This window comes from Sebastes umbrosus, chromosome 13 (genome assembly GCF_015220745.1).
Source record: "Sebastes umbrosus isolate fSebUmb1 chromosome 13, fSebUmb1.pri, whole genome shotgun sequence".
Classification (NCBI taxonomy): domain Eukaryota; kingdom Metazoa; phylum Chordata; class Actinopteri; order Perciformes; family Sebastidae; genus Sebastes; species Sebastes umbrosus.
In genome coordinates, this window is record NC_051281.1 from 11,549,102 (window position 1) to 11,569,639 (window position 20,538).

Genomic DNA, 20,538 nt, shown 5'->3' on the forward strand with positions numbered 1-20,538 from the left:
CAAAAGTAAAAAAAAAAAAAAAAAAGATCTTTACAATGATATGAGATAGAGAAAAACAGCAAATCCTCACATAGGAGAAGGTGGAAATAGAGAATGGTGCAGGGAGTAAAATCCACAGGTTTGCTGCCTGTTACATCCAGATACATTATTAGATACATGATTTGTTATCTGTGATATTTATACTGTAGACTAGTCAGAAACAACCTAATGTAGGCCTATAAACAGCCTTATGGCCCAAAACATAATCTCCTTTCCCAAAAAACTGGAGTCCAAATCATGTTTTAGGAAATAATCTCACAAAATAAAAAGATAAGGAAGTTGAGTGCTACGTGCATTTTCCAGCTGTAATCATTAGTCAACATACTGAAGGGCTTGCCAAAACTAACACAGGATCCTGATGCAAAGCAGCAACACACCCTGATAGGTCGGTTGGCTAACAGTTAACTAAAGTTAATACCTGCAGGCTGCTGCTGACGTTTTAATAACACATGGTGTTTACAGCAGGAGGAGCTGGAAGTCCTGTTCTTACTGACTGGAGTCATATATCTGAGGAAAAATGAACTGATTTCTGATTTTCTTGTTTTGGTAGCTGATTATTCCTCTTTTTATTTCCTCAGCATGGAATGATATGGGACTCTGTACAAGGTAAGTGCAGCTAACTGGAGTTTAGCCTAGATGCTTCATGAATGGAGACAGCATCTATTTAAAATGTGTTAACTCTTATTTAAAATATTTGCCTTGTAAAATTTTATTTTTTAAAGACCTTTCTGAATGCATATAGGTGCTCCTCAATATGGCACATAAAGCCCACCAACAAGCACCTATTTTGTTGGACTTTTTGTTGCACTCTCCTGCCACAAACTTTACTTTTTTGGCAATTCAGGGGGAAAAAAATAAAAATTGAAATACAATTGTATTTAATTAAGATGCCGAATTGCTTATTGCCTCATTTAAGAGTTAATTCCAGTAACTCTGAGGATTTACTGGAGCTTATTTCACTTTTGCTACCAGGAAACAGTAAATTGACAAGTTTAGTAAACAGTTGATTTATAGCTCAACATTGAGGTAAAACTGTTGTTAAAAAAATCTGTTCACCACTGTTTAATGCTAATTAAACCTTACATTATACTATTAGACTGATTTATTGTTTTAGCCTGCTGCTAAGTTAAATACAGTAGCAGCCTGGCTGGTTTCATTATTTGACGTCTATCCAGGGTCAGTGTTGGGAGCGCGCCCTGCTACATCCGGGTGTCCTTGCTCTGCACCTGTTGCTGTTTAACCAGGATAGGTGGGACTAATACTGGCTCATCTACCTTCACTCATGCGCTCACTAATGCATTCAAGCCCTAAGCTGAATTTCCTCATGTTTGTTGTTTTACATTGTGTTTATATAAGAGCAAACAGACACACCTGTGTTCCAACTGTTTACACTTGCAGGTTGTAATGGAAACCCTGCCAATAGGCTGGACTGTGCACACCTGTGACCAGGAGGGAAACGGTGCAGGGCTGTTGAAGGAGGGAGTCCCCGATGTTACCAACACAAACACACACGTCCATGATCTGTTTCATGAAGATGCACAGGTATGGTCCTCAAAATGAATATGGTAATGACTTATTCTTGTTGAAATATTTAAATCAGCCAGTTCTTTATTTAACCTTTATTTAACCAGGTTAGTCCCATTGAGATTAAGAACCTCTTTTCCAAGGGAGACCTGGCCAAGACGGTCAGCAGCAAGAACACAAAGTTGCAGACACAGACACAAATAGAGATAAAATACAAATCACAAACACTGAAAGCACTAAAATTTGCATTAAAAGAGAACTATCTAAAGACAAATGGGGGGACAAAAAGGAACTTTTCTGGGAGTCAGCTGTACAACAAGGGGGCTAAAAACATTGGCATGCCATAAAGTCTTCTTCTAAAGCCTTCATTTTACATTTAAAAATGTTTAATGATACCAGCTCCTTGATTTTTTTAGGTCATTTTGGAGCAAATTCCAGGCTGAGGGTGCAGAATATGCAAAACCCCAATTTTTGTCCGAGCTCTTTGACTGTTGTGTGTCTTTGGTCAGGGCCTCCAGCAGTCCAGCCAGCCGTGGTGGAGGATCAAACTGTTTGTGTGGGAGCCGGTGCTCTTCGGCACCTGGGATGGAGTTTTCACCACCTGCATGATCAACATCTTCGGTGTGGTGCTATTCCTACGTACCGGCTACCTGGTGGTTAGTATACACTGTGTTGCTCTCGCTTCCTCTATTTCCCTTTCTTCCCTTTCTCTGGTACCGGTGTGTCACTAATTATGGCTTTATCTAATAATGAAGCTGTAAAAAAATCTTTGGCCTAAGGTTCAAATGACTTTGTTTAAATGTGAATTGATCATATGTTGGACATTTTGTCAATTGGAGCAACCCGAGCACCCACAATTTCCTTCTCTTACTCTGAATATCATCTTCTGAAAACAACAAAGAATCTGCCCCAAGATTAAACCATTCAATGTGCTCTTATTTTGATGGTCTTCCTAAATTGATTACCCCCACTAATAGAGATTTTTTTTTAAATAATTGCTTTCCTACACTGAAAGAACTGTATGTTGTGTATATTTTCACTTTTACCATATCTAGCCTCATGCCTGGTTGTTGCTGCGTGCTTCACACAATCTCTGTCGATTTTTTGATTTTTAGCTGCAGGCATCATTAAGGATGTGTCACCCTGTCAGTCGATCCCAACCACTTTAATGTGCATGTGTCATCACAGGACACGACTACAAAGACCCTGTGATCTTAATTGCTACATTCGTTTGGGTTCAACTTGACAGCTAAAACATAGTTTGCCGTGTGGGAGACAGGGTTTCTTGAGCAAGAGTGAGATGCGTCTTATTGTGAATTACTTGATTCCTTATTGTGCAAAAGTAAAGATTGAATGTTTCCCCTGGTTTAATTGGCCTGATTTCACCAGAAGGTCTTCCAAACATGTACACCGTTTCTCGTCCTTAGTTTTCCTGAAAACTGAAGCTGAAATCAGATTATGGGGACTTGAAGCAGCAAATAGAGCGAGAAAATAAAAAGTCCATTTTTGCCATGTTTTTAGTAATAAAATGTTCTATAAATCAGGCTATAAATGGTATATGAACAAACCCCTCTGTAAAAACTTTCAGAATATAGATAGGAATGAAACAGGAAAGTTTGGTGGATGTAAGAGCTACTAAAGTGGAGATTTCTGGCTCGGAGAAAAAACAAACAAACAATCTTTAAAGATATGTATTGTAATATTCCATGCATTTTGCAAGACACTACAGGTGAATATGGTAAAAGATTTAACTAACAGATATCCCTTGAAACGTCCCCAGTTGATTACTTACATTAAAACATTTTTTTTTTTTATTACTGAAATTTTATGTTTAAATATGCAAATTATGCATTATCTAATGCTTACTTTTGGTGAATTTAGGATAAATCTACAGAAGCAAATCAACAAAGTGTAGTAAAATAAACACCTAAATGTGTTTTTTGGATGTTTCCTTATCTCTAGTCTGAAAGAAGACGTGTTATGGAAGCAAAATAGCCCAAAATCTAATAATTGACCGGTGCATGAACAACTATGTTTTTGCCCAGGGGGTCTCCCCTTAAGATACTGAGACAAACAAAGAAAAGAAAAATGTTCAGACACATGAAAAGAATAAACATTGGAGAAAAAGATACAATCATGTATACAGGATGGACAAAGTGTGCAGTAAATTACATACAAAGCATATAAGCAGTATAGAAAGTCTAGGCGTGCAGATACATTATAGTACAATCTGCACATCATTATAAAATGTTCAATTTACAGCTGTAGATGAGTTACATGCTGCTGATGTACACATACTTACATTTAGTGTCATCTTGCCTCCAATCATCCTCCAGGGGAACACGGGCGTGCTGCTCGGGATGTTCCTGGTGTCGATGGTTGTGCTGGTTGCCTTAGTGACGGTGATGTCGGGGATCGGAGTGAGTGAGCACTGCGGTGTTGGGAGTGGAGGAATCTACTCCATGATCTCCACCGTCCTGGGCAGCAGGGTCGGGGGCACCGTGGGCCTCCTGTATGTGTTTGGACAGGTGAGTAACTAATCTCCACACTTTCAGTTAGTGGCTATTTTTGGAGGATGATCCACACATTTCCTTTACTTATGTTGTCTCCCATCTCCTGCTTGCAGTGCGTAGCTGGAGCCATGTACATCACCGGTTTCTCCGAGTCGGTGGCGGAGCTGCTGGGTCTACAGAGCCAGTGGGCGGTGCGCGGCATGTCAGCGGCGGTGTTGCTGGCACTGCTTGGAATCAACCTGGCCGGCGTCAAGTGGATCGTCCGACTCCAGCTGCTGCTGCTGGCCGTGCTCGCCGTCTCCACGCTGGACTTTGTCATCGGCACCTTCACGCACCTTGACCCAGGTAGGGCTGGGGGTCATGAATATACTGTAGATAGAACAGGGATCATGGGAAGGTTTAAATCAGTATTGATGTTTTGTGTCTTCTGGGTATTTTGAGCCAAAATAATCATCACATTAATCAGAGTTTCAACAGAAAAATAAGTGAACATCCCTCAATCATCAACTGAGTGAGTAGCCAAACCATCAAGAATACCATTTAAACAAAATCACTACAACAGTTACTGTATAAGAGGATCCTGCTTAAGGTGTTTACAGTGTATATGTGTGTGTGAGAGAGTTGGATGGACAGCTGTGGGGTAGGGACAGAGGTGGAGATGGATGTGATGGGTCTTCAGTTTGTTTTTTCTCCAGTTTTGTTGGAGGTAAGATCATCCCACCATTGAGCGGTCAGGGTGGAGGATGTAGAGGGTTGGCATGTTGTAGCAACTGACTATTTGACTTGTCGAACACAGGTGTAACTAATAAGTTAATTGCTGCAGTGCATTGCAGTAACTGTTGAACCCAAACCCTCGTTAACTTTATTAGTCCCACCTCTCCTAACAAGTCAAAATGTCTGCTGTTGAAAAGAGGAATGAACTGGATTGTTTAGGGAACGCTAATGAAACAAGAGTGATCTGATGATAGAAAGGCTATCAACTGGTGGATGTTGTTGTTTTGACAGGGGAGAAAAGAAAAGCAGCATAAACATAAGTATGAAATGTGAAAAAGCACATCTTGCTCTTTCTGAGTTCTGAGTTAATGTAGCAAAAGAGCCTTGTGTTTTTTGTGACTCAGTAACTCATGAGAAACATGATTATGTAGGTTGTGTTCAAAATAAAGTAAAATTCATCTTAGCTCCTTTTGTTTCTAGTTTCCATAGCATTGTTACTGATTGGTAAAAATACAGTTGTCGTGATTTGGGATCCACTGGCTGAATGCTGTGATCTGTTGAGGCCAGTAGGTGGAGCTGTAGCATCACTTATTATTGTCAGTGTTGGTCTTGTACTCTACTGATCTACTAGATCCCTGCAGTTAACTTCTTCATGAGGCTGGTGTCTGAATAACAAACTTTTTGGCACACATTTTACCTGTTTTTTACCCAGTCAGTTAACCTGTTTTTCTCCAATGAGAAGTTTCTTTGCCTCAAGTGGCTTGTTGGTTCAGTTAGAAACTTCTGTAATGTGCTGTTTTCTTGTGGCTTGAACCAAGTTTGAGTGTGTTTATTGAGAAGATTTTTTTCTTTTCTTTTCTTTTTTCTTTTGTGGTGAGGAAACGTTGCCTTTTTTTGACTAGATTGTATTCTTTTGCTGGCCGTCAGGAAGTCCTTCCCCACATTTCCTGTTCTCACTGATTATCAACGTCCTGTCCAGTGGTTCCAGGAGGCAAAAAGCCAGTCTTTATGGGAATAGGACATTATAGGCACAAAAAAGTCACTATAACTTACATAAACACAGAAAAACAATATACATACAGTATATCATACAGTGAACTATCCTTTTTTTTTTGCTTATTTCCCAGCAAACCAAAAGGAACTCGTTATACTTGTCCAAAGATTAAGCTTTACAACTTCTCATACCCCAGTAAAAATAAAAACAACAGACTCTAATCCCACCCCTAACCTGTACTTGTCCACCACTCTCAACCTCCAGCCTTCTTCATATTACAGCAAAGCACAGGCTAGTTTGCAGCTCTGAGGAATTGTGGGAGAACCACCCATAATGGCTACTCCAGGTTTTTCCAATTAAGAGCTTCTGTGTGTGTTGTGGTGACCTCATGGTTGGCAGAGGACCAGCAGGTCCACTAGTTTGTTGAAGCAGCCCAGATTAGCCTGCACTCAGTGAACGCTGGCCTGAGGCACATCCTGAAGGAAAGGAGCCACCGCCAAAATCACGTGGTCCCAGTTTGATAACACGTCCCCTATGTGCACTCTCAGACACCATGGTACATCACTGCCATAGCTACGGTATGACATGTCAGCCAAGTGACATATTATGTGAAAACTATAATGGGATATTGGCTTGTTGTATGTATGCCTGGCAAATATTGGTGTTTAATGCAAAACAGGACATTGAATTGTCGATCTGAAATGGTCAAATTTAGAGCTGAATGATTAACCAATTAATCAATTAATAATTTTTCAAGCAAAAAGGCTAATCATTCTGTGGTTCCAGCATTTGCTGCTTGTCTTTGTTTTATAACATTGTAAACTGAACATCTTTTGGGTGTTGGGGTGGAGTCAGACAGAAATAAGATGTTTGAAGATCCAGCCCGTTCTCATTCCCAGGGTGTCAAATATCAATGCTTTCGTCACGGTTATCGGCATGCGATACCGCCGCACAAGGCACCTTTCAGCGCCTGTATGAAACACACCAGTCTGTCCATTAACTATAACGTAAACCCATCCGCGGCAACTGTAATTGCTTAAAGAAAGTGTGCCGGAAGTGTGGTGACGTAGTTTAAAGAGCGAATAGACACTCACAGGGCTGGCCAGAGGGAAGGTGGATGGGTTCAACAAACACAAGGTTTTCATCCAGGAGTGTGTTAGGTTTCACTTTCACGTTAAAACCAGCTGTTCGTTAATGTCCCTTTTATTCACAACGTTCAGTTTTATTTTCACTTTGCAAATGTAGTTTTGAGCCCAAACATGTAATTCTTTCATAAACTTAACAAAGTGGTTTTGTTGCCTAAACCTAAAGTGACGCCAAGGGGCTATTCATCTAGTAGACATCTGCTTTATTTTGTCAATATACACTCTTGGCCACTGTCTTAATGTCTACAATGTGATGCTGACAATAGAGCTGCAACGATTAATCGATTAGTTGTCAACCATTAAATCAATTAGCAACTATTTTAATAATCGATTGATCTGTTTGAGTCATTTTTTAAGAAAAAAAAGTAAAAATTCTCTGATTGCAGCTTCTTAAATATGAATATTTCTGGTTTCTTAATCCTCTATTACAGTAAATTGAATATCTTTGAGTTCTTTGAGTCATTTTATAGACCAAACAACTAATCGATTAATTGAGAAAGTAACTGACAGATTAATCAACAATGAAAATAATCATTAGTTGCAGCCCTAGCTGACAACCCTGTGTTATAATCATGAGTAGAAGGGTTTAGGTGTGTTATTACGTACATGACCCTTCACCTGTAGACTGACCTGGCTTCCTCATTTCCACAGCTTCAAGGATCTGTTAAGTGACTTATGATGACAAGTCCTTCCTGCAGTAATGTGACAGGTATAATTTTAACAGCATGTAAGACAGCTCAGAATAGTGCTGTATCATCCCTGATGGGAGGACAATTCATGTCTTTGTTCAGTAAATTATTTAGTTTGGTCAGTAACACTGCCAACATATTGTCTCTGCAGCCAAACAATTCAACCGCAAAACCTTCTGATTGTGCTCTGATGAAATACAATCTGATGCTTTTACTCAGAGTCCCTTTAGTTGAAGCCTATTCCCCACACAACAGGAAGCCATAATGTGCTGCTTGGGTCTGGGGTTTAGGGTGTTAACCAGACTCACCCACATTTTTGGAAAATGACAAAGAGAGAAGGCCGGAACTGAGATCTGAGGGCTGCTGCTACTCCAGAGACCGCTACATCATCCCTCCCTGTGATCCGCTCTATAATATATAGTTCTCAATCATCCCAGTGGGACCTGCCCCACCTCTGTAACACCACAGCCTGCCCTGTTGAACATGCAGCAGCAGTTCATACTGGTTAGTGTGGGAGAGTGAGAGGTCAGTCGGACGGGAGGGGAGAGGCCTCAGACGCTCATGTAATCTGACTACACATTCCAGTGTGTATCAGAGGAATGCTGAGTTCAGAGAGGAGCCCCACTCTGCCGATACACTTGTTCTTCACACATTATAATACTGAATGCTTTCACTACAGCTTTACCGTGAATGAAGGCATCAACCAATCACGTTGTGCAGAACGGGTTGAGTTGGGTTGAGAAGGATTATAAAACATGGAGGTTCCGTAGTTCCAACCAAGATGGCAAACTTTATTATTCCTTTCAACCTTGACAAAGGCAGCGCAGACCAGATTCACTCCTTCCGTTCTTACCTTTTTACCTATTTTGCATTTTTGTGTTGTTTATTTGTTACGCCCCCCGGTGTGTAAAGGCCTTTATGCTGTTGTAGTATGTAGGCTAGTTGAAAACCATGTCAAAATAGAGAGTTAAGGAATCGCATACTGATATACTTTGGGATTTATTTTACAGTTAATGTTAAACGCTTGTGATGACGTCATTATGTTACGTTACATTTGGTACAAAATGTGGTGACAACATGCGGTGGCGCCAGAGTTTTGCTCCGTAATGGCTGCGGGAGATCGTTGTTTGCATGATCTTGTTTAAATAGATGTAAAATAAAGACCTTTTCAGCTAGAGCATTCATTGTTTTTGCTGCGGAAAGCTAAGGCTTCTGTCTTTTACGTAATGGCATTGTATGTTTGTCATGACATTGTTACGTTACGTTACGTTACGTTACGTTACGTTACGTTACGTTACATGCGGAACATAACGAAACGGCTTTGCACTCAATCTGCTCATCATAATGAGCCGATCTCAAAAACTAGAAAATGTGCATAGTTCAAATAACTCATGGAGTATTGAGAAATATTTTTTTCATGTTTCTACATTTAGAAATCTTTTGGATCAACATGTTTTCTGTGTTTATTTAATGACATTTTATGAATTTTTTTTTTTTTTAATTTATGACAATTTCAATACTTTTGTCAATTATTATCAACCTGGTCACCCCTTGACAGCGCCACTGTTCAGTGAGGCTGTACTTTGGTAAAACTGTGCTTTGGGCTACATGCTAACATCTGCATACTTGCATTCCCATAATGACACCACTTTTAATGTTCAGATGTTTAGCAGGTATAATGTTTGTTTCATCAAATGACCATAAACTAACTGACATACAAAAATATATTTCTGGGTCACAGTGCAAAATGTAAGGAAGCTGCCATCTGTAATCTGCTGTGTGCACTGTACTTGAAGGCAACTTGGGCCCAACAGCAAATTTGTTACCATGGGGCTCCCAATCTGACCATGCCTTTATATAGGAGCATGGTATGAAGAACGTGAATATGCAGTTTCACAAGAAAATGGAAAACTTGCACAAAACGTCTACTTGAAAGACATAATTGTTTGCCGTTTTTGACCTCAGTACTTTGGATCAAATACTTTGGCAGTGTATCCAAGCAATGAATTTGTGTTCATAGAAATTGTTTTCTAACACTCAATTGAACACTCTGAGAGAGTCCGGTTGGAGTCATGGTTGGATGCTGGAGTGTATGTTGTAATATGGGTGTGGAGCCCACGGTGCAGACATGGACACTGACTGTTAGATTCTGATTGTTTGGACAGAGGGCGTCCTCACAGGGTCACGGAGTGAACGAGAGTTTGAGTACCTAATCCCATTTGATGTCAGTTTTTATTTATCTCCTGAAGAACATGTGCACTTGGAGTAACTAGTCTATCCAGCCCTTACGGTTTTGGCTTTTGTCTAAAACAAAAGGAAAAAAATGGCATTCTCTCTCTCTCTCTCTTTTCTCTCACTCTCTGTCTCCCTCTCTCGCTCACTCTCATTCTTTCTCTCAAACTTGGAAGCTGCTGAGCTTCTGAAAAGGGTGGTGACTTCCTTTTGGATAAACATGTCATTAATCTGAGAGAACACATTCTTTCCCATCGCAAGATAACCAAGGGGGAAATGTCCGGTGTTGTAACATAGGCCTGCCCTTCAGACTGTGTGGTTCAAATGGCCCCCACCAATGCAGAACAATCTCTCCTCCTGCACGCTCAACAAACAGACCTAGACTCAACTGACCTGTCCTGACTTTAGACTGCAAACTGAATAAAGTGTCTCTCACTTTTATTATTTATTGTGATTTTAAAATCAAGGTCATTAAAATCCCAGGTTAGGTAGTTCTGTAATAAATCTGGAGGAATTTAAAAAGTTAAATGAGAATATAATTTTGTCCACCAGCCTCCTTTAGTCCTGTACCAAGTATGAAACTTCTAATTATTGCTGATAAAATGCAATATTGTTCAAACCTACAGTATGTTATATATTGTTTTAAACACCTGGTGTCTGGTACTGTGGGTCTTTCCTTGGAAAATCCTCTGGAGCAGACGTGATGTGTTTACATATCCAGTCAGTCTCAACATCTCCAGGAAATGCAGTGCAAACACTCAACAATAATCATCTAGGAAGAAAGAAAATGAAAACACCACAGTAATGAGAACTTAACATCACAGTTAAATCATACTGTAGCTGCAGGTAGCTATACAGCAACCAGCCTGCAGTCTAACACTGTAGTCATTGAGGGAAAGTTGATTTCAAAGTTTTGCTTTTTCAGAATTTATTGTTAGAAAAACAAATCTAAAGCAATTCCATCTTATATGGGCATTATTTGGGATGAGACATGCCTCTGCGCCGGCAATAGCCGTGGCCCTGAGGCATTATGTTTTCGGGTTATCCGTCCATGCTCCCGTCCGTCCCATTCTCGTGATAGCTCAGGAACCCTTGGAGAGAATTTCTACAAATTTGGCACAAACGTCCACTTGGACTCAAGGATGAACTGATTAGATTTTGGAGGTCAAAAGGTCACTGGGAACTCACAAGACATGTTTTTGGCCATAGCTCAAGAATTCATATGCTAATTATGACAATTTCACAGACATGTGTAATAGGATAAAATGATGAAGTGATGACATTTTGGACAGACGTGGATGCAAACTGCAACAGAACTGGTTGGCGGAGGCATACAGCCGCAGGGCGGTAATTTTAGTTATTCATAAAAAAGGTATTTTTTGTCAAATAATACAAATTTGAGGACATTATTGAAAAATTTAAATAATCACAATCTGGATTACAGAAAAAACAAACACACTTAAATGGCAAAATGTTTCTTGATCTATAAAACACTTCCCATTGCCGAGTTAATTTCAAGATCAAGAAAGATCGTGTAGATCATCAAATCCATCTCATTCAAGTTATTAAACATAACACAATGTCTTCTGTCAGGCAGTTGACAGGTTTGCATTATTGATACGTTGGACTGTTTACTCAGTGAAGACATGCTGGTGATCCTGGCATAAGGCTCAGAACTGACATGCTTTGTGTTGTTGTTGTTTCGTCTCTCAGAGCACGGTTTCATTGGTTATTCAGCCGGGCTGCTCAGCAGCAACACGATGCCAGATTACACCCCAGGAGAAAACTTCTTCACGGTCTTTGGGGTCTTCTTCCCTGCTGCTACGGGTGAGCTGGCCCCATCATCTCTTTTTTATCTAATATTGTGTGAAAAAAACATACAGTTTGCATAGCACATGTACAGTATGAATTAGGAATACCTCATGGTATCTGCCCTTTTAAGTTTAACTGTCTTCTTGCAGCTACATGCAGGGTAAAAATACATTTTGCATTGTACAGTATGTTGTGTACATTTTTGTGGTTTGTTTATGCATATGTATGTATGTGTGTGTGTAGGGGTTATGGCAGGCTTCAACATGAGCTCAGACCTTCAGCGGCCTGAACACAACATCCCTGTGGGAACGCTGGCAGCTGTCTTCACCTCGTATGACGACACCCCCAACACACACACACACACACACACACACACACACAACAATATATTGTAAAATAAGAAAACATCGCATGGAAACGCTACACAATTAAGTGCGCAAGACCACAACTAATTTAAAAGTTCAGAGACTGACCTGCAGTGAAAGTAATTACACTGTAAGAAATGAAGACCAAGGCTGTAAAAGTACACAGACGGAAATACTGTGGAATCATACAGCCTGAGAAAAATGTTAAGTTGTTGTACCAACATGTCAGAAAATAATTTTATCTTACAAATTTCTAATCAACTACACGTCATGCTACAAGGATCTTTTTAAAATATATATAACTGCGGAGTCTCTCCCTCAAGGTATGAATCATCCAAAATCGCACTTTCCAAATGTTTTGATTATACTTTGTGGTGCTCTCAGATCACTTTTGTGGTGTCTCTTATCAAAAGGGCAACCTTTTCCCACCTTCATTGGAGAGAACAAACAAACCCATATTCCCAGCATGTCACTTGTGGAGCTGTGATGACACAATTTTCCTATTAATAGTGGGAAAGCAGCAGTTAATAATCCCGTGTGTCGTACTGTTGGTGACCCGCAGGTGGTTCCTGTATCTGGTCTTTGTCTTCCTTCTCGGGGCCATCTGCACCAGAGAAGCTCTGCGCTATGACTTCTTGATAGCAGAAAAGGTAAACTCCCCCCTCTGTTTCCATCCTGCCCTGTAAGAGAGAGGCTTTCTCAACAGAATGGCTCGGGCAAGGGGATTCCCCATGATGCCTCACTTTGTTGATGTGGTGTGGTTAGTTCAGGTTCTGACTGTATGGACGTTTCACTCAAATATTACTCATAAATTATAGAAAACTACTGTTCTGTCCCAATACCCACATTAGCTGTCTTAAGCATTTAAGTGCACTTTTACACTCTGCCAGGTAGAACACACAGTCCACTTAATCCTCACTTGATGTGCACTTTTCCCAATATAGCTTTGAAGCATTATTCAGAACCAAGTGTATCCCACATGCATCAGGATGTATAGCTCCACAGCAGTCCAGCTGTTGGTGGTAAAGAGCCAAGAGAGGCTGGTTTTATGACCGATAATAATCAACAGACATGAAAAAATTTAAGTTTATGACATTTTGAATTCAGCAAGAATATTATTATTTTACGTCCAAGCACTACAAAGTTATTGCTCCACAGGTGTTATCACGTAAAATGAACATCTGTTCTTCTTGATTGGACCGATAAGAATAATATCACATATCTGGCATTGTCAAGATAATATTAAATATGATATGCTTTAAGTCTCTCAGTAGACCTATGTGCTTTATTAATTGTATTATTCCTCTGCACATTTTTTTTTTTTAATAGTGCATGGTTGATCCTGCTTATTTTGTCTGAGCTGGTTTGTGTCCTGTACTGTTACTTGTACGTTCCAAGTTCCATTGAGCTCTGATAAACTTCCACACTCTTAACGGGCACTTGTGCATTGTGGTAATAACAGGAAATACGGATTTGACTACTTGCAAATACCGTAAGTGTGTGTATTGGAATAGACCGACTATTTCAGTACAGGGATCTTGGTCAGACAAATCATTTTCTGTTCTGCTTTTTATAAACTTTTCTCACCAATGCATTGGTATTTAATTTACAGGTATGCAAAGATATTTGTTTAATTCTTACCAAGTAAATTGTGACAGCCCTAGTGTATACAGTAGACAGTCTTATCCCTGAGGCTTCTCCCTCTCCAGCAGCCTCTGGTTGACAGGGCGGAGATAGGGTCAGACGTCCCTAGCGATGGGAGTGGGGATGCAGTGTAGGCGTCTTTGACAGTCCCATAACACATGTCTAAAATCGTATTATGCCAAGCGTGAAATGCAGCAGGGCAGCCACAGAGCACTGGAAACAAATACTCATAAATCATTTCAGTAGCTTTAATTAATTTCTCCTACTCTCTTGCATATATTTATCCTACTGTGAGGGTCGTCTGCTGAACACTTGACTTAAACAGATCATGCTGCAACAGTCTCACACGCTGTCTATATTACATGTCTTTTGAATGGAGGTTTGACATTTGACCTCTGAATTTCTGGGCCTCATTGAGCCTGGGTTTGCTCTCCATATGGACAGCTGATGTTAGGAAGACCGGGCCTCATGAGTTTAGTTTGTGCAGAGTAGAGCGAAGGTTCAATTCATGCACATACAACAGCACAAAGACTGTTCACAGCTTTGTAATGTGCCATAAAAAAGTGGGCGTAAGTGTTGGGCTGTGGGGAAGAGCAGATCAATGAGATGTCTTGAGCAGCTAAACTCTCTGCCAGTTGTTTTGCTTTAACCAATTACTGACTCTTTTATAAGATCCTTGACTTCTTCATCAGTGGTTTCGTCCTCATTGTTTTCATAAGGGGCTGGCTGCAGCGGAACTGAACTGGGTGTAGCTGTTGTGAGCTCTCAACCCCACCCCATCCTCTTCCACCCTCTGTTTGTTTTCCTTCTTCCTCCAGGTCTCCTTGGTGGGCTTCCTCTTTCTGCTGGGCCTCTACATCTCGTCCCTGGCTTCCTGCATGGGCGGCCTGTACGGAGCACCCAGGATCCTCCAGTGCATCGCCCAGGAGAGGGTCATCCCCGCTCTGGCCTTCCTGGGAAGAGGGGTGGGTGGATGAACAGATGAATGGATGGAGTCAGGAAGGGAGGCAACAGTATACTGAAAAATATTAGCTAGAGTCACCATGACGTAAAAGCAGATTATGTAGTGAGGGTGTGTGTTTATGTACCAGGGAGTTCACTTATATGCATGATTAAATAATATAATTTAATTATCAAAGTTCATTTATTGATCCACTTAGCTGGCGTTTTGCCGAGCCTTCAGCCGCATTGTGTCAAAGTTTGATGCTCAACTTTTAAGCCGACATGGATGAGAAAGTACTTTGGATGAAATCATAAACAGCGACTGAGCTCACATGTCAACAAATCTGTCTCCGTGACAACTGAGCGATCTGCTTCTATTGATAACACTGTCAAACCACTGTGAACCCGTCAGAAAGCTCAGTGAAACGCTAAAATTATAATTTGTCTCCGCTAACACTAGTCTAAGACATACACGTTAGTGATTAATGCTGACTGTCAGAAGATTTGTTCCTAACGAACTACTCATTCATAACATAATCATTCATGAATTGAGCTAAAATAAAATAAATGACCGCATCACTCACTATGACTTCACTCTGGACTTGTATATAAAAAGGGCATCCATGAAACAAACAGTAAAATTCCCCAGTAACTAAAATACATCTTTAAATAATTGCTTTAAATAATCACTGAACTATTAGGTAAATCATATTATCATAGAGTCAAGTACACTACTTAAGTACAAATTTTTGGTATTGAGTATTTTCTTCTCATGCCACTTTATACTTCTACTCTACTACAATTCAAAGTGAAATATTTTAAGAGTACTTCCTTCACGACTGCTAATAAGTGTGTGTAGTCTGGACGTGCAGGAGGTGTGGTGGGTGAACTCAACAGGAAACAGTGACAGGACTGCCTAACTATAGAGTGCAGACTCCATAGAAGTGAGTGGACTGACTCCATTACAGCGAGAGTTTTGACTCACTGCTGCTACACAACCACACACACACAGAGTCACGTTGACACGTTGACACCCTGACCCCGTCCACCCCCAGTTTTCCTCAGACTTCCCTGGGTGGCAGCGGTGTCTGACCTCTCTCAACGGGCTGGAATGAGGCCCTAGACATCTTGGCCCAAATCAAAGCATCAGAACAAACGCAGGAAGGGCGACGGGCAGGGCCCCGCTCCGCTGTGTGCTCTGGAGGCCCGCCAGGCACACAGCAGCGCTCCTTAAACTCTGTCATAGGACCTGGGAGGTGAAAGCAAGCTGGTTAACAAACCAATGCTAACTTTCTACTGTTTTGATTTTATATTACTCAAATATGACTTTAAGTTCAGATCCATGTCATCATTCCCTGTAGGTGTCTGTTTCTCCTTTAGTGTCCATTTGTGACAGTTTTATTTGGACTAAAGGTTGAAGGTTCCAAAGCTACAAAATCTCAGTCAGGAGGAACGCACTGTGTTGACTTACGGACATTAGGCATGTGCATTTTTACATAGCGTCACTGTCCTGTGAAACCCATCTATCTCCAAAACATCAACTTTTCATGAGTTAAAGGAACAGTGTGTAACATTTAGGGGGATCTATTGGCAGGAATTGAATATAATATTAATAAGTATGTTTTCTTTAGTGCATAATCACCTGATAATAAGAATCGTTGTGTTTTTGTTACCTTAGAATGAGCTGTTTATATCTACATACGGAGCGGGTCCTCTTCACGGAGCTGGCCGCCATGGTTCTACAGTAGCCCAGAATGGACAAACCACTGTGTTAACTTTAAAGTCGATAACGTTACTCGATCCGGAGTTAACCGCCGTCACTCCACTCAGCCGCCGGGAAACAAGACACGGGGAAACCTCTGTTGGTCTTGAGGAGCTGCAGCATTTATTTCTGCATAAACTGCAGCTTCCACTGTACATTCACTTGATATTCTCAAAGCTAAACTAGCCGCTCTCTCTCTCTCTTGCTTCACCACTCACTTCCCACATACTCCCAATGACCTACGCTACTCTTACAACAGCTCTAGAGAGGACCATTCACGTTTTCACGTCGGCCACCGTAGTTCTTCTACACGCTTGGCACACAAACTGCAGCCTCACCGCCAGATGTTACACACCGTACCTTTGATTAAAAACGGGTCTGAATTCAGCATTGTGACAATGCATTTTTCCGATAATCCAATGGCTTTTTAAATGGTTGATTTAGCCTCCAAATATAATGGTTCATTTACCTATGTAAGCATATTTTCTCAACCCATAAAGGAACACTTAATCCTTAATTTTATCAGAAAAATCAATTATTATTGTTATTTAGGTTCTTTATTAGACAGTAATGTCATTCCATATTGTGCCACTCTCTTCCTCTCTAACAGAAAGGCCCAAACAAGACTCCAGTAGCAGCCATCTGTCTGACAAGTCTGCTGACTTTGGCCTTCGTTTTCATCGGTCAGGTCAACGTGCTGGCCCCCATCGTCTCCATAAACTTCATGCTCACCTACAGCATCATCGACTACTCCTACTTCAGCGTGGCCATGACCTTTCAGCTGCAGACTAAAGACAAGAAGGACACCTTCGTCACAGCCAAAAGAAACCAGGGTGGGTCCACCAGGCAGAGCTCCAGGCCTCTGATCGAGGCCGCCCTCCCGAGCTACGGGAGTGGAGGTGAGAGTCCGCAGGGTAAAGGAACTCTGTTGGAGTTCACCAAGGACATGGACCAGATCTTTCCCCCCGTGTCAAATGTTGATGCCGGGGCTGAGAAGACCTCCTCCAAGGGCAAAAAGGCTAACGTCACTACTAAGCAGATGCTGATGAACAGCTTTGGCTTGGACCTAAACAGCAATAGGTTCTCAGAAGAGAGAGGAGAGGAGACGAGTTCAGCTCCGCCACATGAAGAAGCTGAGGTGCAGTGTGGTGGAGGCGTGGAGGCTGGAGAAGAACCACAAGTCAAAACACACCATGCTGAGCAGGATTCATCTGCTGACCCTCCCAATCACAGCACAGGTGATCAGTTCTAACCATAAAACACTAGATGAGACAGGAGTAGAGATCATAGAAGTTAGTTGTACCTGATTTTTAGTAACCTGACCCTTTATTAAATCTTTCAGGTGCTGGAGGTAAAGCGGAGCACCAGAGCTTTGAAATCAAACCCATGCAGGACTCACTGTATGCAAAGTTCTGCAACCACTGGGCTGCTCTTATCGGGGTAGGCTACACATTTCATTACATTTAATTTATTTTTGTTCTAATAGTTTCGGATATTATTTACAGAACTTAATGAATATATCATTTTTCTTTCAGGCATTGAGCTCCATATTGATTATGTTTGTTATTCAGTGGGCGTACGCCTTAGCAAACATAGTCTTTGCCTTGCTGCTCTTCTTCTACATCGGGAAAACAAGTCCTGGACTACCTACAGGTGATTTCCATCAGTTCATTTCCTGTTAAAACACACTTAGCCTGGCTTCATGTCAAGAAGGTAAAGCCTTTTGAATTGTGAAACTCTTTCATTGGTCTTGAATGGGTAAGGTTAGGATAGGTCGTTGGCATCGCTTAGCACCTACAGCTAATGTTAGCCTGCTCTTGTGGCCTATAATCCATATTTCCTAGGATGGACTGAATCAGACAATTTTGACTTTTTTTGTTTTTTAAAAAATTACTCAAACCGATTAATCGCTTATCACATTATTTGGTATATATTTGGTCAATTAAACTAATTGATTAATTGTTGCAGCTCTATTTATAACTGCAAAGTAGACTGTGTTGTGTAGGCTAGCATTTGTATTGAAATGAAAAATAGGACATGGCTTCTTTGACAATATAACCTCAGATAAGAAAAACATTTTTGTAGAATTTTTATTTTGTTAAGTAAAGACAAGACAAGTTTTTAAAGTTTTTGCTTCATGCTTTTTGCTTTATGCTTTTAATGAACATATTTCATCACATATTCTCTGTTTTAGATATTTACTTAAACGGTTTACTGTCAGCTGAAAGGAGGAAATATCTTGTTTATGCCTGCTGTGTTATTTTTGTAACACGTTTACAAGGTCATTCCATAAACTTGTGTAATTTTAGGCCTTTTACAATGGGAGTAGTCTGCAAGTAATGCCTTTTATATAAGCTGATTCCTTCCGGTATTTTTTTATTGTGTTATTAGATCACTTAGATTATCACGTATAATGTCCAACAAAAGACCTTTTGATTTGCAGTAAGCATTTACATTCGGTCACCCCGTGCTCAGTTGTTATGTGACCTGGTAATGTACTCTGGCACATTTCAGGGAGTTTCACTTACGATCTTTTTGCCTGGCAGGCTGGCAGCTGTTGTGGCTTATAGGATTTCTAGAATAGCTGGATGGGACACCAGCACCTGTGCATTAACCTCACCACAGCACAGCGTACAGCCTGAACAGTCTGACTCACCACATGTCTGAGCGCCAACTCTGCAAGTGTTAAACACTTGCCCCACAGGTGGTCGATGCCATGCTGTGTGTTTCTCACCGCACTGTAGCAGCAACTTCAAATACTGACGCAATGAAAAGGGTCTCCATAGTAAATTTAAACATATTAATATGATATTTTTGTGGTTTTATGTGGCCAGTATTGAAATGAACAAACTCATTGAGCTCATTTCTCCAGATAACAGTTTGGATTTTGATTTATTTGCAGGTATCGCGGCTCGATTCAGCTTTTTCACGTGGCTCAAATCAACATTGAGTAGCATTTGCAGGTATTGTGTGGTTGTTATGGTACAAAATAATTAGCCAGGAATCACTTCAATGAGTGAGTGACGGATGAATAAGAGATTTCATTCATCATAGAGATGTCTGTCCAGATCATTGATAAAGCACAGACTGAAACTAAAGTCATTTTTCACACTTGTCATAATCTATTAATTCTTGTATTACTAAGTCAGAAGTAGATAATATAAAACATTTTATCTGCACATTCTTTTTCAGTTATGTGGTAATTTCCCATGTCACTATTTCTGTGTCTTTCAGGAGTAAAGGACCTCCTCGGGATGAGATCGTAGTCACCCCCTCTCTGTCCACGGTCGGGCTGAAAACCAAGCAGCTGACGGAGGAAAATGCTGACTTTGCCTCTCGTCACCGCCATCACCATTCCTCTTTCATCTGGGCAGGCAAGATGGTGCAACCACCACTCCACTGACTGACTTAAACACTGCCTCTGTGACATGTCATACAGCTGTCAGCCTGAAACCACACTCACTGCCTCAAACCGTGGCTCATGTTGCCTTGTGGGCCACATTCTGCACACATATTGTATTTAACAGACATTCAGTGGCTCAGATCATGTTTCTTCCATAAAAGTAAAAATGAAAATAGTTTTTTTTGTCTTAATATACTTTATGGGTTTAACTTTTGAAGTATCACAAAAGGTTTAATTAAATGTTAATTTACTTCTGCATGTGTACAGTTTATTGTTCATAGAACATTTTTCCCAAGTTGTTATTAGTTTGCTTTTCCAAGTTGTCAGTCACATTTCAGAGGTAGAGTATGTGTCCTGGCAGACCTGCAATAATTTAGAAATAACAAATGACAAAATTGTCATATTAATCAGGGAAGTCTGATTCAAAGACTGTGAAAATAAGACTCAGAAGAAATTCACACTTCACTTCTTTGAAAATGTTTTACAGGAAAACATAAAAACAAGATCAGGAGGTAAAATAAGCTTTTAGATCAAACTGGGTTAAAGAAATACAGTTAACAGTGTGTTAAATGATTAATGCAGAAGTGGTCACTGAACTGTTGTTGACGATGCATCAACAGCCTACTCCCAAGTTTCCTCTAAGAATGACTGATGTAGATATTATGTTTTAAAAAAATACAACACACCCATCAGACCAATCTGAAATCGAAATGTTTAAATGCAGGACCACAGCAATGATGAAGGAAAATGTGCCATATTT

The 20,538-nt window shown here is 40.6% G+C and overlaps 1 protein-coding gene across 2 annotated transcripts; it reads left to right on the forward strand.

Annotated features, from left to right (window-relative positions):
• The first annotated feature begins 459 nt into the window (after nt 1-459).
• Nucleotides 460-20,034, forward strand: slc12a8 (solute carrier family 12 member 8). Of its 2 annotated transcripts, XM_037789369.1 has the most exons (15): nt 460-645; nt 1,215-1,288; nt 1,438-1,581; nt 2,073-2,219; nt 3,900-4,091; nt 4,190-4,421; nt 11,564-11,677; nt 11,906-11,993; nt 12,590-12,677; nt 14,490-14,636; nt 16,986-17,613; nt 17,718-17,815; nt 17,911-18,028; nt 19,278-19,338; nt 19,610-20,034. In XM_037789369.1, exons 3-15 carry the CDS (start codon nt 1,444-1,446, stop codon nt 19,776-19,778), a joined length of 2,220 nt encoding a protein of 739 aa, XP_037645297.1. In that variant the 5' UTR covers nt 460-645; nt 1,215-1,288; nt 1,438-1,443; the 3' UTR covers nt 19,779-20,034. The 2 variants fall into 2 exon arrangements, with proteins under 2 accessions (XP_037645297.1, XP_037645296.1); XM_037789368.1 differs by lacking the exon at nt 1,215-1,288 and having other exon boundaries at nt 461-645.
• The last annotated feature ends 504 nt before the right edge of the window (nt 20,035-20,538 follow it).